Source organism: Lacerta agilis, chromosome 12 (genome assembly GCF_009819535.1).
Source record: "Lacerta agilis isolate rLacAgi1 chromosome 12, rLacAgi1.pri, whole genome shotgun sequence".
Classification (NCBI taxonomy): Eukaryota; Metazoa; Chordata; class Lepidosauria; order Squamata; family Lacertidae; genus Lacerta; species Lacerta agilis.
Window position 1 is genome coordinate 37,604,387 of NC_046323.1, and position 12,927 is coordinate 37,617,313.

General features: G+C 45.1%; 1 protein-coding gene across 3 annotated transcripts in view; it reads right to left on the minus strand.

Moving 5' to 3' along the window:
• The window catches only part of MKX (mohawk homeobox), a 52,887-nt gene extending 40,171 nt beyond the window's left edge, over window positions 1-12,716 (minus strand). For 2 of the 3 annotated variants that reach the window (XM_033165678.1, XM_033165680.1), the window contains exons 1-2: window positions 12,439-12,715; window positions 6,665-6,824 (exon numbers count right to left, since the gene is read on the minus strand). In XM_033165678.1, coding sequence (XP_033021569.1) covers window positions 6,665-6,824; window positions 12,439-12,623 — 345 coding nt within the window. In that variant the 5' untranslated portion in view covers window positions 12,624-12,715. Of the gene's footprint in view, window positions 1-6,664; window positions 6,825-12,438 lie in introns of all 3 variants that reach the window. The other variant, XM_033165679.1, reaches the window with a different exon arrangement.
• Window positions 12,717-12,927: the final 211 nt, after the last annotated feature.

Genomic DNA, 12,927 nt, shown 5'->3' on the forward strand with positions numbered 1-12,927 from the left:
AAGTAAGATAGCTGTTAAAAAACAAGAATCCTCAAAGATTTGTATTTTGGAGGCCCCCTTGTCCCCACAAGGGGGGGGGAAACATAATCATTTTAGGTTGGGGGATCAAACTTTTCTATGGGTTCCAGAGCCCCCGAGGAGGGAGCTACATCCTGAAGAGTAGCAACTGTTAGTAAACAGCAAAGTTTTGACAATCCCCCAAAGAAAAAATCAACAGCCCCCTGGCCAACAAGGACAACTGAAGCATGAAATATATCCCTATTATATAATGTGACAGACTAATATGTCTCACATTAGTTGGCCATAACCCAGCATCATGCAAAATCAGCAGTGGGCTGTTGTACTGTATATAGTTCCAGACCCACAGCAGCACAGTCATATTGCTGGCTATAGCACCAATCATCTATTTGGGAAAGGGAATAATTGAGCATGCAGCCCTAACTCCCAGAACGGGGCTTTCCAGGCCTGGGAAGCAAACACTCAGTAGCCATTTTAACACACGGTTTCTTAAACAGCATATGTCCAAGATGCAGGGGTAGCCAACATGGTGACCTCCGGATGTTTGTTGGACTAAAACACCCGTCAGCTGCAGCCAGAATGGCTAATGGTCAGAGTTGGTGGAAGCTGCAGTCTGGTGCCGTATTGGCTACCCCCAGCCTAAAGGCATGCGATGCAGCCACTTTGCTGAAGCTGAGCAGTCCCAGGTTCGATTAGTGCCTGTATGGGAGATCTCTGCCCAAGAATCCAATGTAATACCAACTTGAGTTTCACCATGGAAGAACGGCAGGATATAAATACATAAGTGTGTGCATGCACAGAAATGTGTGTGGTGCTTTTCAGATTAGGGAGACTTGACTAAACTAAGGGGATAGAAATTACCTACAACTCCTGAGCGGGAAGATCAGAAATCAAGAAGATAGAAACTTTACTAAGGAATTGGAATTTTTTAAATATATAATTTATCTTGGAGAACACTGTAAACAACTAAAAGCTTTGGCAGGAATGTAACGACACTTGTAATGTAACAAGAACTGTGGGAAAATAGGGAATTTCAAGAAAATGGAGAACTTATAAGATGCAGTAAGAAAGAAAAAGGGAATGTAAATGGAACCGATGGAGGGGTGGAGGGAAGTTCAAGGATTCAGGGAATCCTTTATGTGTGTGATTATTATGAATACTATTTGAATATAAATGTAAATTGTAAAAACTAATAATAAATAGTAAAAAAAAAAGAAATAAAAAGAAATTACTTACAACTCCTCAGTTCCTGCTACTTACTCCTATAAAGTGTTTCCGTTCAGCAAATGTGTTTCCTGGGCTTGGTTTCATAGAACAGTGGCAGCCCCATTTTCCAAAACAGCAAAAATAATGTGCCTATCTTTATCTTCTTTGGTTGAATTATTATTATCATTGTACCACATCCCATACTACACATTGTTAATAATCACGAAGGGGGGCTGTAACTTAAAATACTCCCCCTTTCAAAGTAAGTTGCATCCTATATATGAATGCGAAAATCTGAATATTGCAAGATCCTTAGCAAGCCAGAACCAGTCCATTAGTCATACTGCAGCAAATAACTTCATATTCAACAATAAAGCCATTCATATTTCCCCTTCTGGAAAGAATGTTCCTTCATTCCCCCCCCCTTAAATTCATAGGAATGGCTAAACCCAAATTTAAAATAAAATAAATCCACCCCTACGGGAATAGGGCAAATGAAAACATGACATATTCATTGCAAATTAGCAGGACAAATTGCTAGCCTCCAAATTGGAGGCTAATTGGCGAGGTAAATATAGGCTGTGGCTTTTAGACGGATATGGCTTCCTGTTCCAGTTCTGCTAGTTTCAGGAGTATAAGGTTTCGAACTCTAAAGCAAAATGGGAGGGCGGGCAGCTAATAACTTGTACTACATACTGCGCCATTGGCTTTGCTAGGGTTGCATGAATATAATCAGCATTCAGCCTGCTACGTTTAGGCTGAGTGGTTCTTTTCCCAAGTCTTCTCTAGAGGCCTGGGGACCTTACAAATTTCCTTTCCACCAAAGAATCAGCTTCCACAGGAATAGCCAACATACACCAGGCATCCCGTCAGCCTGCTTGCTATTGGCCACCTACCCCGGGGCCTACCAAACCCTTCTGTACAGGACATTTGCCCCTCTTGAAAGTTTTTTCCTGCTCTCAGCCAGGTTTGTAGCACTGAAGACAAATTAGGAAGCTGCAGAACGCCTTTGCCTTTTGTTTTGACCTCCGCCATGTGGTCTGCACCTACAGTGTCCACCTAACACATTGCCAAAAAATAAATAAATGAGAGCATCACCAAAATTGATGACGTCTGTGTGCGTGTGCCAATTGAGTTGGTGCAAATTCGTATAATTTAAATAGAATTACAGTACACCTCCCTATAGTTGAGAAAGCTGACCAGGTGACTGCTCAGTCTGCTGTCCAGGTGGTGCTAACCATGGATGGGCAATTTCAAGGCCCCTCTTGCTCTCTTCTTTTAGTACTTCATCTTTAAACCAGACTTGGACTGCACAGCAGAGGACTGTCCTATATAGAATAGGACACATCACCACCCCACACCTCTCCCTTCACCCACTGGCCAGGCTTCCACACCCTGCTAAGTGGACCAAGTCATGCAGTTGGTGGCTAGTGGCCACTGGACACCTTCCATCTACTTGGCTGGGGCTAAGGGAAACAATTTGAGAGCCAACAGGAGCCAATGTTGTTGTTTTTTTACATTTGGCTTGTGAAAAGGAACCAGAGGGTCTTCCAAAAGGCACACTGTTGGTTTTGGGAGAACTGGTGGCATTTTTACAGCTAAGCACTTGTCTGAGTGCTTGCCTAGTCCCCCTTTCCAGGCTTGTACAGTTAAAAGAAACTGATACTGCAAACATGCCATGCAAACATACATCTCTAGTACAGTACTTCCTCGGGGGCCTGGATAGCTCAGTTGGTTGGAGTGTGGTGCTGATAATGTCAAGATTGCAGGATCGATCCCCACACAGGACAGCTGCAGTGCAGAGAGTTGTGCTGCTAGATGATCCTCAGGGTCCCTCCCAACTGTATGACTCTATGATCCCTCATAAACACACACACACCTCCCTGACTGTAAAACTTCCTCTAATCAGGGAAGTGCAAAACACTATTTTAACTTTCTGTAGGATTTTCCTTGGTGCATGAGAACTGGTTTTGTATGTATGTATGTATGTATGTATGTATGTATGTTAATGTAGATGGAACTGAAGCAAGAGTTAAGAAAGCAGAGGGCAAAAAAATAAAAACCTTGGGGATGCAAGGATGATATGGACAGAGGAAACAGCCAAAAGTACTCCGCACAGAAGAAGAGAGGAGAGGCCGCAGGCAGGGTGAGAGGAGAGAGCATCTTTTAAGTAGGCTTACTACATTTAATTGATTCAACACATCTTGATTTGACTAGAAACATTTCCCCAGTTAAGTAGTTTTTAAAAGCCACCACAATGCAATAACAAGACAAGCTACATTGTAAAGAAAGGGTGGCCTTGTATCCTAGCTGGTGGATGACAAGTCCTCCATTTGAAGGGCTGTCAGATAATGTTCGCTGTTTGAACGCCTTGCTCACTTTGAAGACCTGTGCAGTCCAGGTCTGCTTTAATGATAAAGTGCCACTAGAAGGGAGAGCAGGAAAGGCCTTGAAGTTGACCATCAATGGTTAACACCTGGATGGCAGACTGAGTAGGCACACAGGTCACCTGGTCACAATGTTGTATCTGGAACAATAGTAGTACGCACCGGGAATCTCATTTTCTGTATGCATGTATTACATGAAACAAACACAAGCACATGCAATTTAGCTGTGATTCCTGCATTGCAGGGGGTTGGATTAGATGACCCCTGGGGTTCCTTCCAATTCTACATTTCTATGATTCTCCACTATGGGAAGATGTATTGCCTATCTATTTAATTTACAGTAATTATTTCTAAATTTGGATCTATGCGCAGGGCAGTATCTAAATAGATCCGCTAGCCCAAGGATTTCTGCTTGCACATATCCTAACTTCTCCCTTTCCAGATGCCCTCCCCAATTGTGCCTCAGACGACTGGGGGAAACCCTGTAACCAATTTAGGTGTCACCAGGCACAAGGAGAGGAATTTCCTTTGCACAGTCGAAGGTCCTTGCAGTAGTAGATTTATTTATTTGCACACCACCCATATAAATTACCATATGCAGATGTTACACAATCTGCATCCTCTTGCAATTTTTTGTTGTGGCATTTATCAATGTCTAAGCAGCCACCCTATTATCGGAGTAATTTTGTCCTGCACAAGGCAGAAGTGGAAATTTCCCTGAAGACCACACTCACAGTCTCTAAATATTAAAACTGTATTTTTCTTTATATGCTAATATGCACAGGTGTAACCAGTTAATTAGCTAAAAACTAACATGTTTCATCAAATCATATTTTTGTAACTGGTTGGCTGCCCAGCTTTTAATTGTTAGCAAACACTTCTTGAAGTGGTATGCATGGAACAAACAAAGATACTGTGATAAAGGGAAGGCTTGACAGAACAACTTGACATAAAGCTGTGGCTCAAACACAAGGACAGTGGGACTGAATAAAAGGAACACAGCAAGCGTTAAGGAATTGGACAGATTGATGCGAAGAGGAGGCCAATCTAAGCTTCAGGAATGTAAGCCTAGGAAATACAAATCAGGAAAACACATTTTATTTTGGTCTCCTCCAGAAATGTTCTGGCACTTTACAGTGCTAGATTAAAGCCAGTTATGCAGCACTATTTGATAATCTGGAGTGTGCAGCTTTTGGGAACAAGAAACAATCTTTTCCAAGTAGATGTGAAAACATGACCCAGTTCTCACAGATACATCACTGTCAATCTGAGTCTGTTTGACTGCAGTGGGGCTGTTCTGCAATCACTCCGGTGTGATTTGTGATAGTGCCCCTGCCTGTGTGTCTCTGAGGATCAGTTCTTTGTAAGCAGTAATCTGCTCTGGACCACAACTTCATTCTTTCCTTTCCCTTGAATGATGTGTTTTCACGCAGATGTGAGAGCATTTCTGGGCAAAGTGTGGAAGGAGCATCTGGATTATTATTTTTTGATATATATTTTTTGCTTTTGAACTACATGTCAACCAAGACAGATCTGCAGACAACAAAGGAAGTGTTCTTTTACCAAACATGCCATTTCATTTCTGAAGAACATAATCCCTGAGAAGTCAAGAAGGCACGGTTCAAAAAACTTTGGCCCTTAAGTGCTCTCTAACCCAAGTTCTCCTAAAATGAATGGAGGCTGGACCGTGTTTTGCGAAGGGTGTTCCAGAAAGGCTGCCATGAACTTTGTGCTATCATTCATTACCTAGTTGTGGAAGGCAGCTTTGTCCTCCAGGAACCCCTCAATCTTTGGCTTTAAAGGGGGTGTGGGGCTACCAGGCACTGTCAGGACTGCCCCCAAGAAATCTTGCTGCCTGAAGCAAAGGATAAGATGGTGCTCCCCATTTCATGTACAGAAGCTTGATTGTAATAAAACCTCAAAGAAAAAACCCATAAAATTTGGATAAAAATATTTGAAACATAAAAAACAAGTCGAACGATAGGCTAAAACACAGATTAAAACATATGCCAACCTTTTACATGTCTGGATAGGCTTGCCAGAACAAAAATGTTTTTAGCAGGCACTGAAAAGAGTGGAGGAAGCTGCCTGTCTGACATCAATAAGCAGGGAGTCGCAAAGTGTGGGTACTGTAGGACCAATACATCGATTTCTTACAAATGCAGAGCAGTTTTTACGTGGAACCTGTAACAATGCCAGTTCTGCAGACTGGAGCAGTTGAGTGGGTATACATGGGTGATATAAGAAGCTGTCTTATACACAGTAAAATCATTGGCCCATCTAGCTCTCCAGGATTTCAGGCAGGGGTCTCTCCCAGCCTGACCTGGAGATGTTGGGGACTGAGCCTGGGACCTTCTGGATGCAAACCACTGAGCTACAGCCTCTGTTGAATCTTCCTTCGACAGGTGAGGCAGCAACCTCCACTGCACCTGAAGGCAGCAGGTTAGCCTAGGGAGGAGAGACCACGTGATACACACAAACCAATTTCTCCTCCCAAGGCCTTGCTGCCGTCTAAGTTGGTCATCTCACTCTGCTTAAAGGTAGGGCTGTCTCTGGGTACCAAGCCTTTCCCTTCATATAACTGGCCTTCTTGCAGCCTCTCTTATCTGAAACGAGAAGGGAGCTCGGTTGGGAGAAAACTGCCTGTACGAAGAGAGGCAAACCACTGGAGGAAGGAGCCTGCTCCTTTCCCAAGACATCCCTTTTGTTCCGGCAAACCGACATCCGGCTGCTTTCTTAAAAGTGGCACGGGAGCAAAGGGAGCCGAAAGCTGCTGTGACTCACCTTTCCTGATCCTCCACCCAAGATATGTTTCTCCCACCTGAGCTCCCTTCCAAAATCTGAGCCTGGCCGAAGAGGACATAGTTTGGGCAGTGGGATATAGGGAGGTGCCTCCATGCGATTATGTCACACCTTGGTTTAAAAACACACCGATCTGCTGCAATCACACCTAGTTTAGCCCAAAGATGCTCAGTACAAGTGGGGCAACCAGGCCAGCCCATCCTCAGAGATGGTGTGAGTCACACAGGTAACGGGGCATAGCTCATTCTTACCTGCACCAAAGTCATCTGGGAGCCAAGAGCCAGCAAGATCTTCTCAGTCTTAGTGGGGTATGGGTTGTCTCGGTGCTTGTACAACCACTGCTTTAGCGGCCGCGCCATGTCTTGCAATGCCTGGCGCTTGTGCCTCACTTTCCCACTGTTCTGTCGGGTACTGTACAGTGCAAGGAGAAAGAGGTAGGTTTGAGAGGATTATAGCCAGGTGGGCCTGTCAGCATGCCCTGTTCTCTCCTATCTTCCTTACTCTCAGGACCATAGCACAAAATCACTAGGCAGTCAAACTCCAAATCAGATGTAGGGTGGGGAAACTGGGGATTTGTGATGGGGAATGTCTTGGGGCAGGGGTATCCTCCATGCCAAATGGAAAAAGATGCTGGAGAAAAAGAGATAAATACTGTACAAGTCCTGTGCTTGCTTAACTCTGGTAGAGGGCACCTGAAGGCCTATTTGAAGCAGCATGATACTGCTTTAAATGTATAGTGCAGATGGGCCCTTAGTTACGAACCACTTAAGTTCCATAGCTCTCAGTGGAGCACATCTGACTTTAGCTAAACGAGGAGTGCAACCTTCTGCCTGTTGATTCAGAAGTGAATCCCATTGTGTTCAATAGGACTTGCTCCCAGGATTTCAGTGCCTTTTAGTTAGTGTCTGTTAGTACTTGCAGCTCCCAGATATTCTTACCACTGTACGCTATTACTAGCAACCACTGGAAGCAACATAAAGAACCTGGCTGATCAGACCAAAAGTCCATCTGGTCCAGATGTCTCCAAACATCTCTGAGAAGCCCACAAGTGGGGCATGAAAGCAGACAAGAGTTCTTTCTACAAGGATCTAAAGAAAGTGCTAGAAACCCACCCCACCCCACTTTTAAATTGCTTCATGCATTACAGGAATAGGTGAGAATCTGGATGTGCAAATTATACATAAATAAGTATTTTTCAGGTTTTTCCACCAAAGGTGCTCATTGGTCACAAACAAGCATAGAAGGACTTGCCCCATCTCTATTTCTTTTTCCTAGCCTGCGTGGAACACAATAATGACATTAAGGAATATTTACGTACGCATTGCATTTGTTTGCAATAAGCAAGCAAGATTCAAGGCCATCGCTCAGGGGCCAGAGGCAGAGGACCTGCCAAGCTGAAGGCTTCAGTAACTTGAACTGTTCTGCTACTGCAGCTCTGGAGCCTGTGTATGGTCTCTTAGCATCTTATGAAAACAACAAGCCTTCCCCGAGTAAGGAAGCTGCTGAAACGCTGCCTGACCTTGGAAGAGCGATTTAAAATAATAATTCTTAAAGAGGTAGACAAAACAGTATTTGCTAACAGAAAACACTTGGTATTTGACATAAATAACTCTTTCGCCTCTTCTTTTATGTTGGGCAAGCCTACAGACTTCGAGGGGGATTCCCCTAGTGAGCCTTGGGAGGGGAGAGAGCTGCAGGTAAGTCTGGAGTCAGAGCACACACAAGCCATCCCTTCAACTCTGCCTTTATTATTTATAATAAATATTATTTATAACTCTGGGCAGCTCCCAACAGAATATTAAAAATACATTAAAACATCGATCATTAAAAACTTCCCTAAACAGGGCTGCCTTCAGATGTCTTCTAAACGTCAGGTAGTTGTTTATTTCCTTGACATCTGGTGGGAGGGCGTTCCACAGGGCAGGCGCCACTACCGAGAAGGCCCTCTGCCTGGTTCCCTGTAACCTTACTTTTTGCAGTGGGGGAACCGCCAGAAGGCCCTCGGAGCTGGATCTCAGTGTCTGGGCTGAATGATTGGGGAGTGTGTATGTGTGTGTGTGGAGACACTCCTTCAGGTATACTGGGCCGAGGCCGTTTAGGGCTTTAAAGGTCAGCACCAGAAATGTACTGGGAGCCAATGTAAGTCTTTCAAGACCGGTGTCATGTGGTTTCGGCGGCCGCTCCCAGTCACCAAGGCTCTCCATCAGTCGCACACAAGAAAGCATGTACCAACAGAGGCAAGGGAAGAACACCAAAAGGCATACCAGCTCCAAGTGAAAATGGCCTCAGTCCAACATTATGTGCACCTAGCACTGGGCTGCTGCACACAAACTACCCTGGTAGACCAATGGCAGCAAAGTCAGATTACTGGTTATAGTTAAGTGCCAATCCAGAAGTGGAAGCACAAGGATGCATTCAGTCCTTTCCATTCTCCTCAAACCATCCCACTTGGGGCTCAGGCTTTTGGGGGGGGGGGTTCCTGTATGCAGCAGGGTATGCATTCCAGAGCAATGTAAAGAGCAGCCTTCCCCAACCTGGTGTCTTCCAGATCTTTTGCATCAGTCCTCGCCAGCAGGGGTGGGACCGTGATGGGAGTCCCACAAAGGGAGTTGCAGTCCACACCTCCGGGAAGGCATCAGATTGTTTATAAAACATCAGTCATTATAAACTTCCCTAAACAGGGCTGCCTTCAGATGTCTTCAGATAGTTGTTTATTTCCTTGACATCTGATGCGAGGGCGTTCCACAAGGCAGGCGCCACTACCGAGAAGGCCCTCTGCCTGGTTCCCTGTAACTTCGCTTCTCGCAGTGAGGGAACCGCCAGAAGGCCCTCGGAGCTAGACCTCAGCGTCCGGGCTGAACAATGGGGGTGGAGACACTCTTTCAGGTATACTGAATCAGTTTCGATCATTCCCAAGGTGTGGGCTTGTTCATTGCCCGCCAGAGGAGTGGAGGGGGTAACTAACTAATGCAGGGGTGCTGCAAAACTTCAAGGAGCCAAAATAGGGCCTGTCTGACCAAAGCCTTCCTCCCGTAGAAGAAAGATTGCTTATCTCAAAAATTGCTGGGTGCTTATGAATTACAAAACAACAACAACACTAAATTCCAGACAGAAGCTCTGCCACTGTCCCTTTCAAGTCCCCCCCAGCTATCTACAATTAATATCAGCACAGACTGTTAGAACAAGACTTTTTAAAAACAGGAAAGGAAGATCCAAGTCCAGCTTGTTTTGGTATTAAAGCCGTCTGAACATCGGATTACTCAACATGTTGCAGCAGTCCGTTTCCCATGCTCCTCTCCAGTGCTCCCAAGCGCACATCTGTTTATGGTCTAGTTGCCACGAGAGCACCACCCTTCCTCACATGTCAGGAATTTGCACATCAAGATCAAGCCAATCTTAAGTGGAATTAATTTGGCCTTCACTGACAATCCAGTGATGATAGGCCATTAATATTTTAGCTCTGCCCCAGAAAATAAAACACTCATAATGGAAGACATGATATCTGTTGCCAGATAATGAGCTGCACCTGGAACTTTTCACTGGGTGAAGGAGAAGGTTTTGCTTGATGGAATGAATGCACATTCCTACACCAACAGAAGTCCATCCAATGACAGGTATTAACAATCTTTTTAGACATCTGCTGGTTTTTCTGGCACATCTTAACAAATGCCAAGCCCGGTCTTGAGCATCGTCCAATGCGACTTATACCCACGTGAGTTTGCATAGGATTTCAGCCGTAGTGCACGAAACAACTGCATGCACAAGTTCATATCTAATCACAACCTGATTAGATACAATGGGAAGTTTGTTCCTGACAGAGAACCAACCAAGGATATTTTGATGGCCAAAGTAGAAAAACCACACACACACACACACACACACACACACACACAAACTTTAGGCTGAGGCATAATCCACCTGGATGTTCTGCTGCACACAAGCCCTGTTTTAATATCTTCAAGCTGCTCAACAGCATGGCTCTGATTCATTTCACTAGGACCTGTGCAGGATAACTTCCATGGGTCAGATCTGTCCTTCTCCCATTCTGCTACCCTAATGACTTGCGGTTTGAGATTGTAATACCAAATCATTTCCAGAAGGTGCTGCTCTCAGGCTACATCTGCGGCTTGTTCCATATCTGTCCGTCCTCCCCCCCCCCCAAAAAAAATCCCCCAGTTCTCACCTTTTTTTCTAGCCTCTTGGGCTTTTTGCCTTCTAACACTTTATTTGAAATCTAATTCTGCCTGAATCAGCTGGAAATAAAATCTTGATGAAACACAATCACCCTCTTGCCAACCTGAAATGCTATTAGAAGTATGAGCTGATGCAATCTTTTAAAATTGGTAACTCAGCTATAAAATATATTGTTTCAGTCTTTAGCATTCTGGACATCTCTTAAGCACCGTATTAAATTTATCGAGTTATCACTTGACTACAGATGCGCAGCCTGAGCTTACATATGTTTATCCTCAGGTTTCTCACCTTTTGTTCAGTGGAACTTGCATGCAAAAACAAGAGTGTCTAGAATTGTGCTGCTGAAAGATGAAATGGGGGCACCCCTCTCCCTTCTGCCTGTCCCTGAGCAAGCATAGTAAAACTGGGTTATTTGGGGTATGTGATTTTCAATGCTATCCTAACTGTATCTACTGAATTCAGTGTGGCTTACTGCCAGGTAAGTGGAGTTGGGATTGCAGCCTTAGTGTGTAGTAGATGAATTCTTGGGTAATAGCACTTTGTATCCCAATGTGTCAGTCTTTGCTGGCTGGGACTCAAGGGAACTGTAATCCAAACGATTTGGAGGTCAACCACATTGAGGAAGGGTGCAATAGGTGTTGTGTAGCAATTAATACAAAACAATCTTACTCCTGTATTCCATTCTTTGGAAGAAGGCAAATTTTAATAAACTTTTGTAATATACGGTAAACAATGCTTCCGCGAAATACAGGGTTGCCAACTTGAATAAATAATTGGGGATGGGGTCCCAGCTGAGCCCCACCTTGCATCATCAATCACAAGGCATGGCACATACACACCATTTGAATGGTAATGTCCATCAATTGGGGGTGGGGTGGCCCCCCAATATTTTATTGGGGGAGCAAAGGGACTTTGGCTCCTTGGAGTTGGATCCTATGGCAAAATACATTTTCTATATTAGAAAAAAAAACAACCAATAACTATAGGCAGCAATAATCTTGTCAGTCACTGCTGGTATGTCCTCAATCCAATGAACTCTTTTGTTAGTCAGTTCAGTCTATTGAACTGTCCATTGGTGGGTTGCCCCTTACCACATAGTCTGCCTCTTACAATGGGTAATGTTTTGCTATAGAGTCTAGGTTTATCACTAGAGTTTACTTACGGTACTTCCAGATTTCATGTTTTGGATTTAAATCTACCCTTAAATTACTTAGCTTTCAGACAGCACCCTCTCTGATCCTCTCTTTAACACTCACACCATATGCAGGGAGCAAACCCGTTTCTGGACAAAGCCCTAAATTTGATACAATTGTCTATAATCACTCCAATATTTTTACACCGCTATCTGCAATGCCATAAACACCCCCCCCCCCCGACAGCTTCACTGAACACCACAGCGGGATTTTACATAAAACTTTGGACTAGGATCTTACAAACATCAATGAAGGCAAATGCAAATCATGGGGATTTGTTTTCAAGTCCTCATAAGAATAGTGGGTTCTCTAAAGCTATTTAAAGTGCCCTAGCTGTTCAGAAAGGGAATGTTTGTGGGGCGAAGTTTTACAAAAACCACTAGATCAGGCAAGTAAGGGCTTGATTGAATTCCTACATGGCAACATTTTTTTGGTTAGCCTATTGTTAAAAAACAAAAAAGAGCCTATGCTTATTGTTATTTGTGAACTGCCTTGAGAAACCGAACTGTTTTCAGGTCCGGCTTAAAAGCGGTACATAATTAGGATTAATCCAATAATGCAAAGCTTCCCCCATGATCAGAGATGCGTGTCTCCCTCCCACCCCTCGCCTTTCAAACCATCGGCCTGGGGGCTCCTACCCTGTTCTCCTATGTCGAAGGCTGAGGTTGTCTTTCATGGACGGGCTGTCAGGAATGAGGACCTCCGGGTGGGTGGACACGTCCAAGACCCCGGAGTAAGGCCGGCTGCTGCTCCTCTCCCTTTCCTTGGCAGCGTCTTCGAAGAGCACTTGGCTGCTGAGCTTATTGAAGACGATCGTGTTCATGGTGGCGGGGAGGGCGCACGGGCAGCCCGGCGGCCGGGGCTGAGGAGAGTCTGGTCAGCTGGGGCGAAGGAGGCGCGGGCGGGCGCGCGCTCTTGCGCTTCAGGGGCGCCGAGGACTCGACGGGCGCTGCAAGAGGAGGAGGAGGAGGAGGAGAAGCATCGGGTTACTCGAGGGGGTGGGGGAAGCAGCTGAAGTCGCCGGAGACGCGAAAGCCGAGGAGATCGAGGCCGGCGGGCTTGGCAAGGGAAGGGGGAGCTGCCCGCTGCTACAGGAGTCGAGGCTGGGGCGGCGCGGAAACGAGCGC